Source organism: Aptenodytes patagonicus, chromosome 5 (assembly GCF_965638725.1).
Source record: "Aptenodytes patagonicus chromosome 5, bAptPat1.pri.cur, whole genome shotgun sequence".
Classification (NCBI taxonomy): Eukaryota; Metazoa; Chordata; class Aves; order Sphenisciformes; family Spheniscidae; genus Aptenodytes; species Aptenodytes patagonicus.
Window position 1 is genome coordinate 82,521,496 of NC_134953.1, and position 20,628 is coordinate 82,542,123.

Here is a 20,628-nt window from a genome sequence, read left to right on the forward strand (position 1 = left end):
TTTGGTTTACCAGGTCTAGTAACAGAATTGTTTTTCCTCTCTTCAGATGCTAAAAAGCTCCCATTCTGCTCATGAGGAAATTCTAGAATTTGAAGTCTACTGTATCAGACTACTAATCCATATTTTCCTACCTTCTTGCACAATCCTTTTTACAGTATGTAAGAGGTTTGGGAGTACTTCGATATCTGCACTTTCAAAATATCCTTGTGATGTAATGAAGTACAGTGTTTTAACTTTGTAGATAATAGACTACGACAGAGATTTCAGGCACTTAATTCCAAATAGGAAATGAGCTTCTAATGGCACGAAGTCTAGTTGGAGGCCAGTAACTAGCAGCATACTTCAGGGGTCAATACTGGGTCCAATCCTGCTCAACATCTTCATTAATGATCTGGATGATAGGGCAAAGTGCACCCTCAGCAAGTTTGCTGATGACACAAAACTCGGAGGAATGGCTGATGCGCCAGAAGGTGATGCTGCCATCCAGAGGGACCTCGACACGCTGGAGAAATGGGCTGACGGGAACCTCATGCGGTTCAACACAGGGAAGTGCAAAGCCCTGCACCTAGGCAGCAATAACCCCAAGCACCAGTACATCTCGGCGCTGACCTGCTAGAAAACAGCTTTACAGGCCAGACCCTGGGGGTCCTGGTGGACACCAAGTTGAACACGGGCCAGTAACGTGCCCTTGCAGCAAAGAAGGCGAACGGTGTCCTGGGCTGCATTAGGAGGAATGTTGCCAGCAGATGGAAGGAGGTGATCCTTCCCCTCTACTCAGCACTAGTGAGGCCATGCCTGGAGTGCTGTGTCCAGTTCTGGGCCACCCATACATAGACATACTGGAAAGAGTCCAGCAAAGAGCCACTACTGATCAGGGCACTGGAGCGTCTCTCATATGAGGAAAGGCTGAGGGAGCTGGGAACATCCAGCCTAGAGAAGAGAAGGTTCAGGGGGGATCTCATCAATGTGTACAAATACCTGAAGGGAGGGTGTTAAAAGACAGAGCCAGGCTCTCTTCAGTGGTGCCCAGTGACAGGACAAGAGGCAATGGGCACAGACTAAAACACAGGAGGGTTCGTCTGAACATCAGGAAACACATTTTTACTGTGGAGGTGACTGAGCACTGGCACCGGTTACCCAGGGAGGTTGTGGAGTCTCCCTCCTTGGAGACACTCAAAAGCAGTCTGGACATGGTCCTGGGAAACCTGCTCTAGGAGACCCTGCTTGAGCAGGAGGGCTGATGACCTCCAGAGTTTCCTTCCAACCTCAACTGTTCTGTGATTTTGTGAAATAGTGTTTTCAAACTAATTGGGACTAAGCCAGTATATTGTTTGGCTAAATATTCTCATGCTCCTCATCAACAAATTTCAGCGATCAGGATAATTTAATTTGCTATGAATAGGAGCATATATTGACACAATATAATGACCAAGAAAATTAGAAGAGATTCACAGGTTTATCAAAACCTGACACACAATTCTTCATAAATCATTACCTCACCTATTGCTCATAACCTGCTGTATTTTCAATTCTAGCTCTTGTTTCTCCTAAATGTATCAGCAATTAGTACAGTAACTTCTTTTCATTACCAGCTTTCACCATAAGTGCACTCCATTAGCAGCTCCATAAGAATTAAAGCATGTACCTGGCTCACAGGAAAAACAATCTGGATTAACAGGACAAGAATGCCACTGAATGACTATTTTAGTATTACTCTGGCAATATGACTATCAGAGCATGTTTGCTCCTGTTCACTCTTTATCCCTTGAAATGCAAAACAGTCAATATTCTGATGCAGGTCCAGCTCACATCTACAACCCAAAACCTTTCATCTCAAGAAAAATCAAATCACAAAAATCATGCTTAGTGCAGTTTACACAGTAATTGATTTTGAAAAAGAATAATGAGACACAGATTATGAAAATGCTTGACAGTTAACCAAAGCTGAGAATAAACATTAGTTTCTTCTTTTGTAGAAAATGCCTAGTTGATTACAGCAGTATTGTTTTTAGGTCTGTCCTTAGTTCACCACAGAGGAAATTGGATACCTGTAGATGAGCCATGTTACTTGGAACAGAAAAACTAGAAGCATATTTTACTAGTATGGATTCATAAACTGAGTTTGTAGGTTAGAGCAACATTCCTAAAAATTGAACCAGTCCTCAAAAAGTTGATTCTGTGAATCAGAAACAGGTATTCAAATACTCAGAAGACAGACAAGGAAATATGAAACCTGTTTGTAGTCAAACAGAAAACATAGGAAGGTTTCCCAGAAATACAGAAACCTTAATCAGCTGTGTTCTATTTTCTCTTTAGTCAGGAAAGAAAAAAAACAACCTGTAATAATAATGGGGACCCTTTATGATATGCATAAAATGAATTTTAAGGTGTTTTTTTGTTTTGAAATTACAAATGTATTTTCTCAAAATATCTGTATGCACAGCTATACATTCGTCTTAAATTTCTAACTGTTGTGCATTGGTATAAACACATTGGTATAAGTGCTATTAAATCCAGATTTTGTTATCACAATGCTATAATAAAAACACTGGAGCTAATGAAAGCCAGTTATTGTAAATTTACTAAATTTCACAAGCTAGAATTCACCTTAGTTTTTGTAAAATAAAGAGCACAAATTGCCCTATCACCTACGCTGATAACAAGAAAATTACAAAATTTAGGTTTCAGCTTTGTAAAGAACTGTCCAGCTTTTACTTTGGAATGGTCACCACAGTAAATATTTTTAGGGTATTCCTCTACAGGCTCTTGCACTCCCTTTGAAGAATTACCTCCTAAAAATGTCAAAAACCAATATCCCAATATTATCTCTTATCAGATAATCTTTATCCTTTGTTTCACACCATCAACACGTATCCAAAGATTAAATTTCTTACGCATCTTCTTTCTAACAGAACTACAGCTACTGGGAATTTCTCTTGCCTGGTTTCAACAGGTAATGGCCCTAATTCATATAGTATCACTGTCAGGAGGTATAAGAGAACGTTGAAGGTAACAGTCTGAAATAAATATAGTAATTCTAATACAATTTTGAAACATATAGTGTTTAACAGCTCACCATTTCTCAGGAAAACAACTGCCTTCATCTTTGCTTCCTACTCCCACTCCAACTCCAGCCCCTCAAAGTTGGTGAAGCAGTAGGAGGCAGAAATGAAAAGTAGTTACTTCTATGAAATATAGGACTGATATTCAATTAATTTCAAGATCACCAGAATACACTCTATCTGCTTACAGCTTCTTTGTCCCCACAAGAAATAATGTTTTCTAATTTCTCACTTTTTCTATTTAAGAAATGATAGCATCCACTCTTGAGTAACTCTTAAAAAAAAAAGTACCTGTGGCTGAAATGGTGGAGCAGTAGGCCCCTGCATGCCTTGTGACTGTTCATCCATTCTATCACGTAAAAGCGTCCCTTATGTCCTGAAAAGAGAAACAGAGTCATTACACTGTAATTCAATCTGTATTTATGATCAATGAACATCAGCAGAAGAACTGAAGAATTAATTTTCTCATTCGCATGCTTGAGTTTATAACATTTAACTATTCCAGCCCTACACTGTTTTAGGAAGGAAGTTTTCTTATGTTTAGCTGTTCTATAAAAATGAAATAAATCACTATACACATCTGAACTTATTATTAAAAGATGTGCATTAAACTACTTGAGCCAGACAAATGGCTCTGTCTGATAAAAGCTGCATCACCCCATTATTCTTCAGAGGCACAACCACTTGTTTTAATACGTAGGTGTCTGCTGGCCAGTACCTTAGACCTATGGGCAGCATGGGAAATAGCAGATCAGCAAAAGAGTTATGACTGCTGCATTAATTTATCTGTAGATTTTAGGGAGTATGCAAGAATAGTTCCATTTAAATAGAAAAAAGCTAAACATGTACACTCATTACATTCTGACAAGCTAGCTAAGAGGGCTTTGAGATACCATATTAGGAGCACAGCCTCTATTCCCAACTATGAACCTCTCATATCTCATCAATAAAATGGGATGAAAGATGCCTGCCAAGTTCCCAAGATAGAGACACAAGGCTTTGACCAATAATAACAGCTGCAAAATGTGCAGAATCATTATTAGGAAGAACAGGAGAGACAAAATTGCAAATGCTCAAGAGGCTTTTTTCTCAGCTAAGCGAATCCTTTCTTAGGCTACAAGACATTTTGTTGAGGGGGAGCAGGTGCAGCACCCAGTTTTATTGGTGCCTATGAGGGCCATCTCTGTTCAGATGAAAACAACAGAAAGTTCACTGGCAGCTTCGAATGCAAACAATGAAATAAACTTTTATACACGTAAGAGGCAAGCCCTGAACAACTCTTTCATCACACAAAGTGTCTCTGCCTATTACCCGGTCAAACCTGCCAAGGCCTTCAGAGGAACAAGAGTCATGTGTCTGACTGGAAAACTATTCTTGCTTTTCAATTTGTTTTTTATTTATTTATTTTCTTATTTCCTGCTCCAAATCCCAAAAGTTCTAGAGGTGGTTTGACATATGTCGTGGTTTAATCTCAGTCGGCAACTAAGCACCACGCAGCTCACTGCCCCCCACCCGGTGGGATGGGGAGAGAATTGGAAGAGCACAAGTTAGAAAAACTCGTGGGTTGAGATAAAAACAGTTTAATAATTGAAATATAATAATAATAATAATAATAATAATACACAAAACAAGTGATGCACAGTACAATTGCTCACCACCCGCCGACCGATGCCCAGCCAGTCCCCGAGCAGCGGCCCCCCCGGCCAGCTTTCCCCAGTTTATGTACTGAGCATGACGTCCCATGGTATGGAATGTCCCTCTGGCCAGTTTGGCTGTGCCCCCTCCCAGCTTCTTGTGCACCTGCAGCCTTCTCAGTCAGTAGAGCATGGAAAACTAAGAAGTCCTTGACTAGTGTAAGCATTACCTAGCAACAACTAAAACATCGGTGTGTTATCAACTTTGTTCTCATCCTAAATCCAAAACACTGTACCAGCTACTAGAAAGGAAATTAACTCTATCCCTGCCGAAACCAGGACAACATAAAACACTTTTCTGATACCTCTTAAAGATTAGGCTATTTCCTATGATAAATTTATTCTGATAAATCTATATACTTCAAATACTGCAAACATGTCCTTCTACACACAGAGCTACTTATGTTTCAAACCTTTCTTTAGAATGAGTACGTAAAGATTTCTCAAATAGCATTTAAGTTCAGCATGAAAGCATACAATCTACTACTATCTGTTAAAACACAAAATAAATCTTCCCAGTAATTTCTTTCGAGAATATTAAAAACATTAGAAATAACTCTCAACAGAAAGCAGCAAACCTTAGAAATGTTTTTCAAAGCCCACTGCAAAATATTTAAGAAACTAACAAATAGCTTGTGTTCACAGTACTGTTGTCACTCTTACAGCATCATTTTGATAACATTACTAATAGACAAAATAATCACAAGCAGCTTTGCAAAGCTTCTCAATATACTGCCCTAGTGTACTAAACAGTGGATTGGATACGCAAAACAAGTCATTAGCAATCTGCTTTCACTCCCCCGTTTAAAGCAGTCAACCCATGCCGTTCCAGTACCATTAGCTACTCGTAACACCAAACCACAGCCAACCTCCAGAGCGACTAAAGGCCCCAACAGCTTTGCCTTCCTATCCTTAGTACTCCTGTATAAAGCATACAGTTTGGGACTTTCTGTTGTTTTGTCTGAGTATTAGCTGTAATTAATCCAAAGATAAGAGATCCAAAAAAGAAATTTCAGGCAGGTCAAGGGCGGGGGGGGATCAATTATCAAACCGAGGTGAGAGGCAGAGAAGAGGAGGAATTGCAAAGATTTCTAAGACTGTCAGAATGAGCGTGGTGAGAAAGGGGGAAACAGCTGGCGGATACATGCTGCACACCACAGGCTAGGCAATCTTTAGCCAGCCCTAGGACACCAATATTGACACTTCTTACAAGTTCTACATCTCCCATACAACCTCCCCACCAAGGCAAGAAATCGTAACACAACAAATTAAATTGAATTATTAAATTAAATTGAAAATTAAACCATTGTCACAAAACTGCACCCAAGTTCTCTAGTTAGATTCACAGAGGTTTATGCAGTTGTGACAAATTCTGGGGGAGGAATGCATGTCAATCTTAAGGAATCTTCTGCTAAGTTCTTGCTGTAGAGGTCTTTCTATCACTGCCAAGAATTCCTTTCTTAAGTGCTGTTTCGAAGAGCCTTTATAAGAACTCTAATCTTTTCGATAGTGTCAATATTTCTACTGAAAGTTTTGCAGTGTGTTTTACTAATATGTTCACATATTGAAGACTGTTGACCGCGTAATGCACCAATAGATAATTCCTATGGGTCAAACACTTGTTTCAAAATCCCCAGGGAAAAGAAGTAAATACAAAACTCTTTATCCTCTATTGCAGACATTTATCCAAGATTAATGAAGTCTATGCTGAAATGTTTAGATGATGTATGTTGATTCAGGAACTATACAACCCACTCATCTTGTCTGCATGGTCAGAGGCACTGACTAGAAGCATTTGGAAATTTGTGTCTCTTTAATTTAGGGAGAGTAGAAAGGGGAGAAGTCATATCATTACCACTGCCAATGGCTCTGCCCTCTGTGGCTTGTTTTTATAATAAAAGCAAGCAAATTAAAGAGGTAACAAATATGTTCTACCACAGGAAGCATGGAAGATTTATTAGCTTGTGGATTTTTTGTTGCTTTTGCAGAGGAACGACAAATATTGGTATTTTCTGTCCATATATGGAAGTTCTTTTATTTTCTTAACTTGTTTTTGTCTTTGAAGACTGCACGATAGATTCACATTTTAGAGTAATTTGGCATTTTGATCATACAAAATGCCAAGGATGCAAAATGAATCTTTTGTACTGTTTGTCAACATAAGCAAGAATTAGATTTTGCTGCTTGAAGACTGTTTTCACAGTGAGGCATGCCTTTCACCTTGATAATAAACTCCAGAGGTCAAAACATAGTGGTATAATATTTATCATCATTAAATTTAAATTGAGGCAATAATTATTACTCTTCCAAAGATGGTCTTCAAGTTCTAATTTATGGTGAAAAGACACTAAAAATACTGTCAAAGAGTCATTGCTTGTTTAAAATTGAAAAGCGAATACAAAACACATTTAAATGTGACATGTCTATCACCTCTTTAAACAAGCAATACAATGACCACCTTCTGCAAATCCATCACCATGATATAAATTGGTTCATGGAAAACAGACAACAGACGAAGCAAGAGGCAAGCCAGCTATACCACCACCACCCAAAACTTCCAAAGTGCCAAACACAACTAACGTTTGTAAACGCTCTCACACTGATCATGTAGGAGGAAAGGACTCCTTGCCTTCACCATACCACTTGCAAAGATAGGAACAATGAAAGACTCTCTGAATCATTTATCTTGCAAAGATGACTTTCATCATTTTGAAGATGAAAATCATTGGGATTTAGACCAAACTGTACACAACTGTGATCACAGGAACGCAAGCATATACAGTAAATCTTATACTTCAATTATGGTTACTAATACTTTGCAGGAATGAGAAGACTTTTGGTTAACTACTAATGCTTTAAATTCTTTGTCTTTTTCAGTTGATCAAAACAGTAGGTGGCACCTACACATAAAGGATGCAGGATGAAGTACCTGGGGATACAGACAACATGACCAATTTTTCATTTGAAATTGCAATTGCATAGCAACTCCCGTAATAGACACTATTTACTCCATGCACCGAGCCCACCATACAGCAGAAGGGAGTTGAGTCCTCACCAGTAAGTTAGACTATCACACTGCAACTGCCTGAACTGGGTAGAACACCTTTTCCTTTCTTCAGACACGGGCCTCGCTGTCCTTATTCACTTCCTTAGTGGCCACCTCCAAAGCTCTCAAGTATCTGCCCATGCATCTAAAGATCGTGCAAAGACACAAAGTAGCCCAAAAAGCAAGGGTGCATTCCTACACCCCAACAGAAGCTCATGTCCCACAGTCAGCACTCAGCCTTCCAGGTGGTTTCCACCAGCCTGTTAGAGGAGAGGTGGGACTACCCACAACTCTGTTAGGGAAATCGGAGCAGAGGACCCACTCCTGAACAGGAACCAGAGCTCATCACTGACCTTTCACTGGAATGTATTTTAAAATAACATTTTTAAAAGAAAAAAAAAAAAAGATACCTGGGAAAAACTTGCAATCCTTCTGACTTGAGTCAGAATATAGATGAACTGCAGAATATAGATGTAACTACACATAATTGCTAACACAGAGGAACATGAAGTTGCATTCATTCACAATGTGCTGACCAGGCACATGGTCACTTTAGCTGCTGTTCACAAAGGACAGAACGTACTATGTTTACTTCTGGATTGCACCATCAATTAAGGCATCAATTAATAAAAACTATTTTTAGTTTTTGCTATAGCCATTATTTTAGTTAGGTTAGAGCTGAGGCCCTACATACTCCTTACTTTTTGGTGTCAAGTTAGATTCTTCAGTATCTAACATGGATTTAAAATGACAATTTTTAGATCCCTAAACTTTTCAACTATGTTTACTAACTAAATTCAAAGATAAGGACCATCCTCAGCTGAGAAAAAAAAATACACCCATATATTAATACTAGTTTCCATATAAGCATACAGGCTAAAGGAGTATTCCCATTTGCTTATATCACGCGTTGACTCTCAGCTACCCAAAAGCACAATTTAAACCTAGGTAGAACATTCAAATAGTCACCCTGGTTGAAACTAAAACAAACTGTGCTCTGGAAAAAGGGTTTAGATTTCTAAATGCCTTACTGAATACCCAAAACACAATTACCCAACCCACCACACCGGTGTTAATCCCAGCAGTTTATGCCAGGGAGCCCAAGCCTGCCAGTCCGATTCCAGCTCTGCTCTCCATCACCTGGAGAGCCACGTTGACATAACTGCACCTCTCAACTCCCAGATCAAAGCCACGTACCTTTTGGGAGGAGACAAACTTTAGACCCAGCAATAACAGCTTAGCCCTTGAGCTTGACGCAAGCAGGTTAAGAAACAGCCATCCTACTGGTTTATAAAACATACTGCCTTAACAGTCATTCTTTACCTCTTCAAGGCAAAAGGTTGGCCATTTGGAGGGAACTGGCTTGCTGGTCAAGCCTGGCCCGCACTTTGTCAGGTCACCAACACCGATCAACCCTCTTCAGCACCCACTCAACGCTGGCATCCAGGGTGCTCGTTGCAGTTTACAAATTTCCAAAGTAATTTCAAAAGCAGGGGCTCAAGATGCACACGGGAAGGATCCCGGATGAAGCAAGCAAATAGCAGCAGCTGTAAACCGAGCACCCCGAATTTATTGTTCACGTTACATTAAATGACAGCACAGTTATGAGTTTTCCAAAGAAATGGGAAGTCAGAAGTCATGTCCAATAAAGCAAACCAACTTGGAATCTAAATCTATCGTAATTCTTTAACATTAAAATTTAATTTTTTCCTGGTGCTCTGCATAAACCATTAAACAGGAGAAACACATAAGTTTTGATGTCATAATAGAAACATTTTACTTGCAAAGTGAAAGTCACTTCAGTTTCACAGATATTTTTAGTGCATTCCTAAAGACCGGGAAATACTTAGAAAACAAAAGCCCACATACGGTACCCCAAAAGCAGCTCTCAGAACACTGACATGTCCAAAGCCTTTATACACTTCCTGTGCCTCAGCATCTCCAAAAAGCACAAGAAAACCAACACCCCCAGCAGTTTACCTAAAACTCCACTCTCTTACTTCACATGGAGGTTTGCTGCAGTTTTCCCCCCCCACCAGAACGCAACTGGAAAGATGAAACTCAACTGGGTTGTAGTTTAAGTGCTAAAATACATTTCAAGAAGTTATTCATCCACCTTTATACCACCAGCATTCCAAACTCAGTATTTAACATGGGTATATTTAACACAAGCAGCAAGAGATTCTACCTGGAAAAAACAAATTGCCAAATAGCAGGAATGACAGCACAGGACATACATAGTGTCTTTTCAGTAAATTATTCCTGACTAACACAGACCATTAAAAAGAAATCTGGTTAAAGACATCCACATTACTATGCCGTCCATTCATAAAGTTACACACTCAGCTTAAGGGCAGCATTAGAAGTGACAAAATAATGCTGAAACACTTTAAATATTTAAAAATAATAGCCAATCAATGCCTTTCCATTAACCATCATGATCTGTGACTGGTCATGCTCCTGCCCAGCCCACATTGTTTATTTCTCAAAAATACTAAACTTTTTATCAGTCTGCTGTCTAATCACAAATTACAAGAAACATACAATCCACGATATAACGTTGTCAAAATATTAGTGAGTTATTTAATTTATAGTGTACTGCAATGTTGCTGATTATTTAAACTACTCATTCATTCAATGAACAAATATTGATATATGCCAAATAATTACCACACCAGTTTATTTTTCTCACTCCGTGAATAGCTAAGTTATTATGTATGTATTAATAAAGCAAAATGCATTTAAGCTGACACTCACTTGACCTCTGCCAAGACAATCAAGACCTTAATTGGCAAGGGATAAAGCAAACTCAAGACTGGAAGACCAAGTTAATCATTAGCACAGTAAAATACGTCATTTATCCCAATTAGTACACATACATATATATGCACACATTATATTTATATGCGCATAACAGTATATATATGTGTGCATATTTATAATGTGTCTATTCATATTCATAGACTATGCATATATACCTGCATGTGTGTACACACAGAATATTTACTATTAGCTGACAGTGGTAAAAATGAAATATTTGCTTCACATTGTATTAAAAAAAAAAGTCTTCTAAAATGTGAAAAATGCATACTCATTTGTGAAATTCTCTGCAGAAGCATCCACATCAGAGAAAAGTTGTATTTGCAGCTTTTAAAGCACTGAAAGTGATTGAATATATAGATGCATATACAGCAGTAGGATTAGCCTTAATTTTAAAAACAGCTTCTAAAAGCCTTTAAGTTTTTAATACACTACCAGACCAATACTCCCCATGGGACGGCAGGACATTCCACTCCTCTGTAGGGACAGCCTTGAACGTGGACAATACAAAGTCTCCATACTTGTTAATCTACAAGTAGCTATCGTCTATCTATATGGAAATAACTAATACTGAATTTTTCAACAAACTTACGTCCAAATTCCCTACGTATGGGTGGTCCAGTCAAAGAAGCCAAAAAACACACAGATAGTTAAGCTGGGTTAAGAGTGGGTTAAGAGTTGGTTTTAGCAAGAGCAGAAGTAACCATACACAAATAAAACCTACTTACAAAAAAGTAAGGGGATACACTAAGAGTTCATACGCAATTTTCTCATCCATTCGTCCGGATTTTTCAGGCATGTTTTCATTCCAACCCTGAAAACAAACATGCCAGTCACTGCCATTCCCCAACTACTAAGACTTCGCTCTCTGTCAGTGCTGTCTGACTAGAAGATGGAAGTCCAAGCTCTTCTGCTTCAGAAGTCCGCTTCCCTTCCTCTTCATTCATTTGCACAATTTAAGAAGTTATATTTTGTTTACTTCTCCCTCTCCATTTCAATTATGTCACTCAAGTAGACTGTTTATCTCACAAGGTGCTCCCAAAGGGTTGCACATACACTGACTTGCCCTTTTTTGAACCATTTATTTGTTATTTCATAGGAAGTGAAGAAGAAACAGAAACTGAAACTGCTCGGGTAACAGGCTTCTACATTTTCATTTAACTTCTATTCACCTGGAAAGAAATTTGATAACCCATTTCTTCATACCGAATAGCCAGTTATAAAGGACATAGGCGGATCACAATCACGTCACAGTGAAAAGTTTTGCAGGGAATGAAGTATCATATCTAACCACGACACTATCAAGAAAAATCCCTCAGCCCACATCACACTGTTGTGCTGCTGCCTCTGTAGGGATGCGGTTCTAAGACAGCATGAACTAATTATGTGATGCTGCTGCTTCGCCTGCCTTCAGCCATACCTTCCAGACCCTCTTCCTTCCAGTGAGGTTCCTGTGGCTACCCAGACTCCCGGTAAGGTAACTGAAACTAGCTGAAAACTAACCTTGACAAAAAGTCACTTCATTCCATTGCTGAGACAAGGACAGAACTGTGATGGCAACAGATAGAGGGGAAGACACAGCTGGGGGTAGAGCAGCCCGAACTTAGATCGGTTAAATCTATTGTCAAATTACATCTCTAACGTGAAATTATACAAGCCAATCTAATAGCTCACTGACACCAAAGGTCTTGCTTTCTCTCCCTTTCTCTGCCACATGTTCCTGCGCAGCCATCTTGAACTCTTTGGACCTTTTGCTCATCTGATTTAATTCCCTAATGCAGCTGGGTTTATGTTCTGCAAGCAGTGAGCTGAATCAATGCATATGGGAGTCTGCTGAAGGCCAGAGAAAAAGTCAGTAGGGGAAGTTCAAAGATGGGAGGCATAGGAAAGGGGTTGTAGAAGAAACAGCCTTTTTTTAGCCTGGAGAAAAGGAGGCTGAGGGGAGACCTCATCGCTCTCTACAACCACCTGAAAGGAGGTTGTAGCGAGGTGGGGGTCGGTCTCTTCTCCCAAGTAACAGGCGATAGGATGGGAGGAAACAGCCTCAAGTTGCGCCAGGGGAGGTTTAGATTGGATGTGAGGAAAAATTTCTTTACTGAAAGAGTGGTGAAACATTGGAACAGGCTGCCCAGGGGAGTGGTTGAGTCACCATCCCTGGAAGTATTTAAAAGACGAGTAGATGAGGCACTTAGGGACATGGTTTAGTGGGTGGTGGTGTTGGGTTGACGGTTGGACTCAATGATCTTAGAGGTCTTTTCCAACCTCAATGATTCTATGAACAGAACAACTCCCTTTGGCAACAGCGCACTAGTACATTAGCTCACCAGATTTCATTTTACTTCATCCTTAGGTAGGGATACTAACTCAAAATAGCTATAACAGGAAGGCAAGAGCCAGCATAGAGAGAAGGCAATTTATTCAACACCAAGCCAAGAGTTTTGTCAACAAAATACTGTACAGGAAAGTAGAAATAGGAAACAAAATAAATGGAAGGAGAATAAATCAGGGTAACAAGTCAAACTGGGTGGGGGGGGAAGCAAAGATCTTCAGAGAAAGGAAGCTAAGACATGATTTGGAAACACTTGCAACCCCAAAACCTCGCAACTCCAGTACGCAGAGAGGGAGAAGAGGAGACCTTTCCCTAATGAAGGGATGGTTTTAAATGCATCTGTAAAAATAAACTATTCATAAAGAGATGCTGAAGAGATTTACTAAAAGTGTAAACAGCTGAGCTTCACACAGGAGTTAAAAAAGATGCAGGATAAATTAAAAGGCTAGAAGCATTGTCAGATAAACCCGTTATTGCTAGGCACAGGGCAAACACACCCAGTTTGGAAGGCTGGCTGCATACAACTGTGCCACAACCATGGCTGATAACATCCACATTGCTACAGGTGAAGCAGAACACGTTTAACAATAAATCCCACATAGCCCTTAACAAAATGTCTAAATATCTTAGAAACCAGTGCAAGACAACACCTTGTGATATCATACCGCAGGTGTTAGATGCACATTCACAAGCTGAATAAAATATATCTGTAGTATATAGTTTAAAACCTGTGCTACCCCAAAGATGATTAAATGAGTGAAACACTATACAGAATCAGAAAAGAAATGCCAGCCATATTTAACAGGCTTTCTATGATCCTCTGAGTAGCATTACCTTTGAATCCTGAAACCATGCATGACAGTAGCGAGTAATGCAGGATCCCTGGGTCCAGAAGCAAAGCAGCTAGCAGCCAGCACACTCACTTCAGAAGCAGGCCAACACTCAAGTTCACAGCTGTTTCTGTGTTTTACATTAAAACACCACTGGCTAAAACATGCAAGATCCATTCCTGGTTTTGGAGTATCCTCAACAATGAGCCATACATTAACTGCTCTGTTTGCAGGCTGCTTGCTGCTCCTCTTCTGAAGTCCTACTTATCTCCACGAACTTCACAAGCAGCCCACGTACCTAACACACAGTTCTGGATTTCAATCAGGGCAAGTACTGGAAGTTCACTGCTGCAAAGACAACTCCTTTTTTGGATCTGCTCTCAGATGAGGACAAAAAGGGTACAGAAGAAGGGCCTCTACAGGACAGAATGCTATGCATTTTCCCACCACAAGGTTTTACTTATTTTAGAATTAACTTTAAGTTCACCTGTGGTATTTTTGCCTTCCAGCTTTCAAGGAATCAATAATTTTGTAAACTTTAAACAGACAGCAGAAGATTAAAATGAACTGAAAAAGACTGGTTCATCAACACTTCGCAGCACCTAACTCAAACCTCTCCCCAAGATTTCAGCAAGGATCTAATCTACAAGCTCTACATGTACTTTTATGACATTGTAAAGTAATTAATCTGGTCCAACACAGATCTAACTATTAAATAAGACAGCAATAACTTTGTTATAAAACATTCCAAGCAGATTAAAGCAAAGAGGCTTGAATGCAAACTCCCAAATGCCAGACGATGCGCATAGTCTATTTACTTTGTCACCTATAATCAACAGCGAGAAGTCACTAATATCACAAGATTAACTACATGCAATCAGGTTTTAACATAATTTTTTAGTATTTTCTTACAAATTCTTCTTTTTAATGCCTTATTTAAAATTTTGTAACAAATTCCCTTACATAAGCATGTGTTCTGTCTGCCCAACAGGGAATAACGACACTTGAAATACACTGCATATTTTCCTATAGCTACAGAAATCACGACTGAATCACAGTTATGTTTCACATGCCAGGGACAAACGCACGGGATTATCTTCACCAGAGAAGCAACTCATTTTAATAGCATTGCTTCTCTTCAGCTTTTTTACCTAACCTGACAGGAAGAATCCTTTTAATACCTACTAAAAAGGAAACAGGTAGTGATGTTGTACTTCACTCCAGGGCTGAGTTCCATCCCGTGTGGCCGGGGGGGGGTCAAGTGGCAATAAATACAGCAAATCAGTGCTCTAAGGGCTGCCCTTATCACCACTTTGGTATTTCGGTCAGTTATTTTCATCCCTGTTGCAAAGCACGTGGAATGTAGCTAAACCGAACAAATTTTCTGGAAATTAGTCAGTTAATACTATGGATAGTCATAGGAGTTAACCTGCACAAGATAATCCCCACCCCCACCATTCCTAAGCACTACTCCTCAGGAATCAGGAGGGATTTTTGGATAAGCCCCAAATAATCAAAAAAATTCCCTTGGAGGTAGAGAAGAAGTTATTGCAGTTTGACTTTTCCCAGGAGACTTTTCAAGGTAACGTGAACTCATCCATTCAGCACAGATGTTTGGAACAATGTCAAACTTCAGAAGGCAACAAGGCGTTGATGGCAATACAGCTGAACGTAGGGCTAGTGTAAATGCAGGATATTGTACTAAGTTTATTAAACATGGGGGGTTTTTGCATGCATGAACAACGCCTCACCAAATTGTCTCTGTGGGCAAATATACTGGACTGGCTATGTTTTGTGCAACTGAGCTTGACTTTGTTGCACAAAAAAGAAAGGTATGGGTGGGCTATATGGCTCTATCTTACAATTCAGAAGATGTCACACCATAAAATGAGCAACTGACTTCTTGTACTCTATTTTTCATTTGCGTTTCTCATATGCTCGCAGGCCTTCCTTCAGGTGAACTCTAAAATGTTAGATTTTTCTCTTCTTTGGAAAGAAGTTTCTATGGTGGGGATGAGATTCCACTTGTCTAATTCTTGTAGACCCTGGAAGACACTGTGATAAGCCAATCAAAAGAGATTTTTAGTTGGCTAATATTCCTTGATTTGTTCTCAAATTACTGTTTTACTCCAATGACTAATTGGTATGTTGAATACAAGATATCTATGATAAAGGCAGTATCTCCACCCTTACAGTGAGAATCTCTATGTGTGCTTTGAGAAGTCATCTACCCAAACATCAGATATTTATAAATATAATATCTTCATGTTTTGAAATTAAAGAACAAGTGTTCTTAATATGTTCTTTCTTCCAGTATCAAAAAGGAAAAAAAAAAAAAAACAAACAAACCTGGAGTGCTCCAAGTTCTTACTTTAAAGCTGTTGGACATTGACTGTAAGTTTCCGTCCTTCCACAATACAGAACAGTTTTCCTTCCTCTGCCTAAGTTTTTCATAGCCCGTGAACTAATGACTTATCCCTCTCAAGACAGCCTGAGTCCAAAATTTCAAATACAGACATTTCTACAGCACTGTAACACTGAATTGTCTCCTAGATTGACCTGAAAGTAAAATATTTTTAAACTTCATTCTTCCCCATTTAGCGGAGCTGCAAATATCCACTTGACACCTAATCATCCAAAGTGTCTACCTTACAGATTAACATATCATTCACTGTAATTTCTGCATCTCAACTTTAACACAGCTTTATACAGGAAATATATCCAGTACATTCAGCAAAATTACTACGCGTGTGTGACCTTTCCTTAGAAGTGATGCTGCCATTGCAATCTGAGGAAACGGTGCTATCACCTCAAAGGTGACAAAAGAAAAGTTTACCAGTCAGTGCAAGAAGTGAAAAAATTTAAGAAATAAGTTTTTTCCAGTATCAAGAATCAAGTATTCGTGTGATTTGATGCACACACACCTCACCATCTTTTATCAGAAGTAGGTTTAACATCCAAAGTAGTTTTACCATTCACGAAGCGATGCTCCTTACGAAACGCAAAGCAAACCGAAACACCGTCTGCCCAAAGAACAATATTCTGAATTTCTGATTCCTAAAGCCAAGCAGGCACAGTTTGCAGGGACACAAAGTGGAATTCAGGGCCGGTATGAGTATAACCGAGATCAGGTGCTACGTAAGGCAAACGGAGGAGCACTGGGGGGGGGAGGCGGAATACCCCAACAGATGGAGGATGCCTCACTTCCAGCGTTTCCCACTAGGCCTCAGCTCCTCGCAGCTACTGGCGCTGCCACCATCCGGGAGCCTCACCAAGCAGCGAGGCAAGGCAAACCCAGAAGCCACGGGAGGCTGGCGAGAGCAGAGACGAGGGAACGCCGGCCCCTGCAGGAGGGGCCCCTCACGGCCAGGCACCCCCCTCTGCCCGCCTGCCTGCCCCGGGCGCTGCTGGTGCCGGGGCCGCGGCGGCTCCCCTCAGCCCGAGGCGGCTGATGCGGGCGGGCGAGGGGCAGAGGCAGCGGGTTCCCGCCTGGGACAGGGCTCTCCCGACTCGCTACCGCAAGGCCGCGGCTCCCAGTGACGACGCTGTTTTTAGCCAGCGCTGTGCGAAACCCGCCAGACCGGGCTGTCCCCCTCAGCCGCCCCGGGGAGCATCCGCCCGACGCCACCCCCCCAGGTGGGAGGAGGGCTGAGGAGCCTGGAGGAAACCGGCTGGAAACGACGAAAAACATCATGGAAAGAAGCTCCGCTTGCGGTATTAACCTGAAGAGCCCAGCCAGGGGCAGAGGCACGGGGGGCCGCGGCGAGCGGCACGGCAGCCAGGCCGCAAGCAGCCCGAGGCGCGCTGAGGTGGCCGGGCCGGGCGACCGCCGGGCAGGGTCCCCGCCCGCCCGCCTCTCGACGGAGGCGGCCGTTCTCCGCAGCGGGGCCAGCCACCGCGGGGCGAACCGCCACCGCGGCCCTCAGGGAGCCGCTTCCCCGACAGCCGCCGCCACCGCAGCGCCCCCCCAGCGGCCCGCCCTGCCCTCAGGCCGCGGGGCGCCGGGCAGGTGGCGGCACCCACACGCGATGCGCGGGCACCGCCGCGGCCCCGCCAGGGCCGGCCGCCGCCATCCCGCCCCCTCAGCGCGGCGCAGAAAGTTTCTCGCTTCCAGACCCACACCGCTCCCTCCCCCTGCGGCGGGCGGAGCGGCAGCTGCCGCGCCCAACGGCACTGCGAGCGAGAGCCCCGGCGACCAATGGGAGGAGGCGGGAGGCGGGACCCCCGGCAGCCGCCCGCGCGGAGCGGCGGGGGGAGCGCCTCCAGGAGCGCGGGTGCGGCCACCGGGACCCCGGGCGCGGCCACCGGGACCCCCGCCGAGGCGCCGGCCCCGGCCCCGGCCCCGCGCCGCCCACCCGGCGGCTCCGCCGCCGCCCCGCTCACCGGGAAGCCTGGCTCCGCCTTCTCCTGGCGCGGGGGCCCGGAACCGGCCTCCTCTCCTCCCCGGCTTCTCCAGCGCCTCAGGCCCGGGGCCGGGCCGGACCTGGCCGCGGGCGCCTGGCGGGGCGGGCGGCTCGGGCACCCGCAGCGGCCCCGACCTCCTCTCCGCCCCCTGCCGCTCCTGCCGGGCCCGTAAACATCCCGGCATCCCCGAGGAGGGAGGCGGGGCGGCCGCCGGGCCCCGCCTCGCACCGCCGCCCCCCTCCCGGCCGGAGGAGCGGGGGGGGTCCGCCGGCGGCGACAGCGGCTCCTCCCCGCCGGGCCCGCGGCCCGCCGGGAGCCGCGAGAGGGAGCGGGGCGCCGGCGGACGTGTCCGTCCGCCGCCGGGCGGCCGGGACCCCGCCGCCCATCCGTCCCGCGCTGCCGGGCGGCCTCGTCCCGCGGGGTGACGGGCGCTGCCGGGCACGGCTCTGCCCCGGAGCGCCGGGGCTGCGGCCGAGGGCTCGGCTGGCCGGCAGGGCCAGCGTGCGTCCGGCGGCGGGGAGCGCCGGCCAGCTGCCTCCGCGGCCGGTTCGAAAATCGCTTGGCCCGTAAATGTTCTGAGGCGGGGGCCGTTCCTCTGCTGCGTGTGGGTGCTACCGCGCACGGCGGGGCCTTCACCCGCGCCGGCGCTGCGGGCGCGGCAGTAACGCGGGCGCCGCGGAAAGCGCAGCGCTCTCCCGGCGAGACCAGAAGCGTCCGGGAGCGGGAGAAGGACGAGCTGGGGGCCCTGGACACCCGGGGCTGGTTCCTCCGCCGTTCAGCGGACAGCACTGGTCCAGGGCTTTGGCCCAGCCTGCTTTGGAGAACACTGCGTGTCAAACGACGTGCTCTTCATTGCGTACGTGAATTGTGACGCTCGGTCTGCGAGATACTAGGTATTGGCTGAGTAGGTCAGCTGGAAGTGACTCAAGCTCCTTTTTGCTATACTTGGAGAAATAAAAGCGACAGGAACAAAAAAGGCCGGACTCTCGATGAGTCCTGTCCCACCAGCTTCTACTTTTGCAACAGCACTGGGGTTACGTAAATAAAAAATACTGAATTCCAGAATACCACTATTTTTCAGGTTCCTGAAAGTTTAGCCTGCTTCAGGATGAGGAAAAGCAATTAACCTCACAGAACCAACGGTGGGGAGAAAGTATGAAAGCTGGCCACAATTTCCCCAGTAAGGTTATGGATTTTATTGTGATCAAATGGCTTATTCCTCAGGTGTGGAAACCCTCTGTAAAAGACAGATCAGTGGCATTCCAGTGAGAAAACTCATTTAAAACTATCTTGAACCAGGCGTACTTTATTTTTTCCAAAGCAAAGTCTCATTTCAGTTCTCGTAAGGGTTGGGTTTGGGGTTTTTTTGTAACGGGTAAAGTTACACTTGGTTTAAGTCTCTTGCAGAATAAATAGGAAATGGGCCGGTGTGTCTGGGAAAAGTCTGTTCACCCCCCTCTGTACAAAACACTACTGTCTGCTTCTGGGGCAAACTTTTCAGCTTTGAGAAATCTGCAGAGTATTCAGTGATACAAAGTCTTAACGAAGTTCGCAAGGAAATTAATTTTTTGCTGGCTCTCATTTCTCTGGTGTTAACACATTTATTAACCATTCTGCACATTTCCTCTTCGTTTCAGCATTGGGTTATTTGATGCCACCAGCCAAGCAGAGTGACGAGGTGACCGCTCTGCCTGCGGAATCAGACATACCCTGTCATCTTCCCCTTTGAAGTCCATCTTGTACTTCTTTAAAAAGTACAGTCCAAAAGAATAAACTGGAATCATGATTAAGAGGTTTATATTTTTTTTCATGGATAAGCTCTCTTGCAAAAGCAGCTTCTTGAACAAGAATTTCCTGGATTGTTTTCTTGTAAAAAGTGCAATACTTCAGGTTTCCCCACGTACCTAAGAGTGACAACTTGATAGATCTGCTATGTAATGTTAAGAAGTTACTCAAAAGAATTACAATCGGCAATTCCACTGAATGTTTTCCATCTCCAAAAGTCCCTTTAGTCTCAACCAGAAATTTAGTTGTGTGAGACAGCGATGTATTTGCAAAACCTCTGATGGAAAAAGGAGGGGTTGACATTTGGTGTGTAGCTGACCACAAAATACCGAGTCTTATTAGGTATAAGTTTTTTGCAAGCACAGGCAATTACTACTATAATATCCAGCTATTGCTCGTCTCTAGATTCTCTCAGATGGAAAATGAGCAGTTCACAATCACCGGGGCAGACCTAGGTAGCATTTGAAGCTTTTTCCGCATTCAGGCATTAACAGAGAAGAACCCAGAGCTTACTTGCCTTTTGCTCCGGTAGGTTTCTCCAGTAGGCTTCTTAAAGGTCCTCCTTGGCTTAATCTGACTGCATTGGGCTTTTTTGTCTTTCATCCTATTTTTATACTCACTGTACTTACTTTCATTCTTTTTCCTTGATTTTCTCCAT

The 20,628-nt window shown here is 43.4% G+C and overlaps 1 protein-coding gene across 3 annotated transcripts in view; it reads right to left on the reverse strand.

Annotated features, from left to right (window-relative positions):
• Positions 1–18,309, reverse strand: part of NEK7 (NIMA related kinase 7) — a 77,528-nt gene extending 59,219 nt beyond the window's left edge. For all 3 annotated transcript variants that reach the window (XR_012995358.1, XM_076337984.1, XM_076337982.1), the window contains exons 1-2: positions 18,165–18,309; positions 3,354–3,438 (exon numbers count right to left, since the gene is read on the reverse strand). Coding sequence is in view for 2 of the 3 variants with exons in the window: in XM_076337984.1 (XP_076194099.1) it covers positions 3,354–3,410 (57 nt within the window). In the remaining variant the exon portion in view is untranslated. The remainder of the gene's footprint in view (positions 1–3,353; positions 3,439–18,164) is intronic.
• Between the last annotated feature and the right edge of the window lie 2,319 nt (positions 18,310–20,628).